The sequence below is a fragment of the Amphiura filiformis genome, unplaced genomic scaffold (assembly GCF_039555335.1).
Source record: "Amphiura filiformis unplaced genomic scaffold, Afil_fr2py scaffold_25, whole genome shotgun sequence".
NCBI classification, from domain to species: Eukaryota; Metazoa; Echinodermata; class Ophiuroidea; order Amphilepidida; family Amphiuridae; genus Amphiura; species Amphiura filiformis.
The window spans coordinates 1,910,665-1,912,479 of NW_027305489.1; the positions used below are offsets into that span (position 1 = coordinate 1,910,665).

At 42.3% G+C, this 1,815-nt stretch overlaps 1 protein-coding gene across 1 annotated transcript; it reads right to left on the reverse strand.

Moving 5' to 3' along the window:
- Positions 1–578: 578 nt before the first annotated feature.
- Positions 579–1,555, reverse strand: LOC140143644 (uncharacterized). The gene is made up of 2 exons (XM_072165460.1): positions 1,457–1,555; positions 579–1,013 (listed from the first exon to the last, which is right to left on the reverse strand). Exons 1-2 carry the CDS (start codon positions 1,553–1,555, stop codon positions 579–581), a joined length of 534 nt encoding a protein of 177 aa, XP_072021561.1.
- Positions 1,556–1,815: the final 260 nt, after the last annotated feature.

Sequence of the window (1,815 nt, forward strand, 5' to 3'; positions counted from 1 at the left end):
CTGTGCTGCTCTGCCCTCTACCTGGTTGCCTCCATGACGAATACAGGTTTCAGCCCTAGTTCTCATTGCATTAATTGCGTTGCGTACCATCCTTGTGCGCCGGATACTTGCGAATGCAGCATAAATACGGGGTTGCGAAGATGTTTGAAGCTAGCTGGTGATCCTCGCTTATAGTGAATGCTTTCCCAAGCCTATTGCTATTATCTATCCATGTCATTAACCGTGTGTTTCGTTTAAATCTTTGATGTAGCCAAACCTCATCCGTGGACAGAGTGAAAAACGGGTACATTTCTTAAAGAGGGCATATCTTCAAAAATTGTGAGCCGATTGAAAAAATTGTTTTGGTTTATTAAAGCTAACGATTTAAGGTTTCTTTACATACCAAAATATATTTGATCAACTTTTCAAAAATAGGAGAAAAAGAGGGCGCAATGTGGGGCCTCTTTTATTTTGGGACACCCTGTATGTATGAATTATTTAAAATGCTATTGAAACCATTTGAAAACCTTGCGTATTATTAGTATTAGCCTGCTTTAGCTAAAGAAACTGGTATGCTAATCAAAGGGTCCTACCTTGACCTAAGGCGTCGGCACAGGTGGATCACTCTGCCTTGCCATCTGTGTCATGATGCTTTGCCAAGTTGTTCTCTGTTTTGCTAGCCTTCCAGCTTCTACCAGGGATGTCAAGTTAATGGTTGAGGAATCTGTCTTTATGCAATCCATCCATCTCTTTGCTGGTCTTCCTTTTGGTCTCCGTGGGAGTATACTTGCTTCCAGGAGGATTTTGGGGCATCTTGTGTTTGGCATTCTTTGGATGTGTCCAAAGAACCGCAGTCGTTTCTGAGTTACTCTGTTTAAGATGGTGTGGTTCATTTCTAGCGATTGGCGGATGGTTGAGTTTTTAATTTTGTCTAAACGAGATACTCCCAGGATTTTTCTCAGACACATCATCTCGAAGACAAGCAGACGGTTCTCATCTTCCTTTTTCAAGGCCCAGGTTTCTGCACCATATAGCTGGATGGAAAGAACAAGTACTCTGTACAGTTCAACTTTGGTTGAGCGGCGAATATCCTTTGCACTTCAGATTGGTTGGTTTGAACTGCACCTAGCGCTTTGCCGATTCTGTGTTTGACATCCTCCTTGCATGCTCCTCTGCCAGATATTTTGCCCCGAGGTAGATGAATTCGTTTACTTCATTTAGATTTTGTCCATTAATATTGATGTTGAGCTGGATTTCTTGGAGATGTTGATCTTGAGCCCTAGGTTGGAGCTATTTTTGAATACTTTGTCCACAAAAGTTTGGAGGTCCGTGGGTGTTTCTGCTATAAGAACAATGTCGTCGGCAAAGCGGAGGTTGAAATAAGCTGGCCTTGGATATGTAATCCTATGGTGATGTTATCAGTTGCATAAAGCATAACCAGTTTGAGGAGGATATTGAAGAGTTGGGGCGAAATTACGCATCCTTGGCGTACACCCACTGTTGTATGGAACCATTCCGTAAGGTCACTATTTACTCTCACTGCATTGTTGGATTTGCTGTAAACGACCTTAAGCATATTTATTATCTTAAGCGGAAACCCAAAGAAGCTGAGTGCTTTCCATACGCCCTCTTGCCATACCGAGTCGAAGTCTTCTCAAAGTCTATATAACAACAGAATAACTCCTTTCCCTGTTCAAGATATTTTTCTGTAGTTTGTCGCAGTGGACAATTTCGTTCTTCTGCAGTCACATTGTCATAGCCAGGGGCTGTGTCATCGGTGAGTTTCTTTATAGCACTGATAACAACCTCTTTCAGGATATCTGGTCCTTCCTCACC

Bases quoted from the DNA above. Each gene is read 5' to 3' on its own strand.
- LOC140143644 (XM_072165460.1), bottom strand. From the start codon at position 1,555: ATGCTTAAGGTCGTTTACAGCAAATCCAACAATGCAGTGAGAGTAAAT. The intron at 1,014-1,456 runs GTAATTTCGCCC...CTTTCCATCCAG, and splicing joins TGGGTGTACGCCAAGGATGC to CTATATGGTGCAGAAACCTG.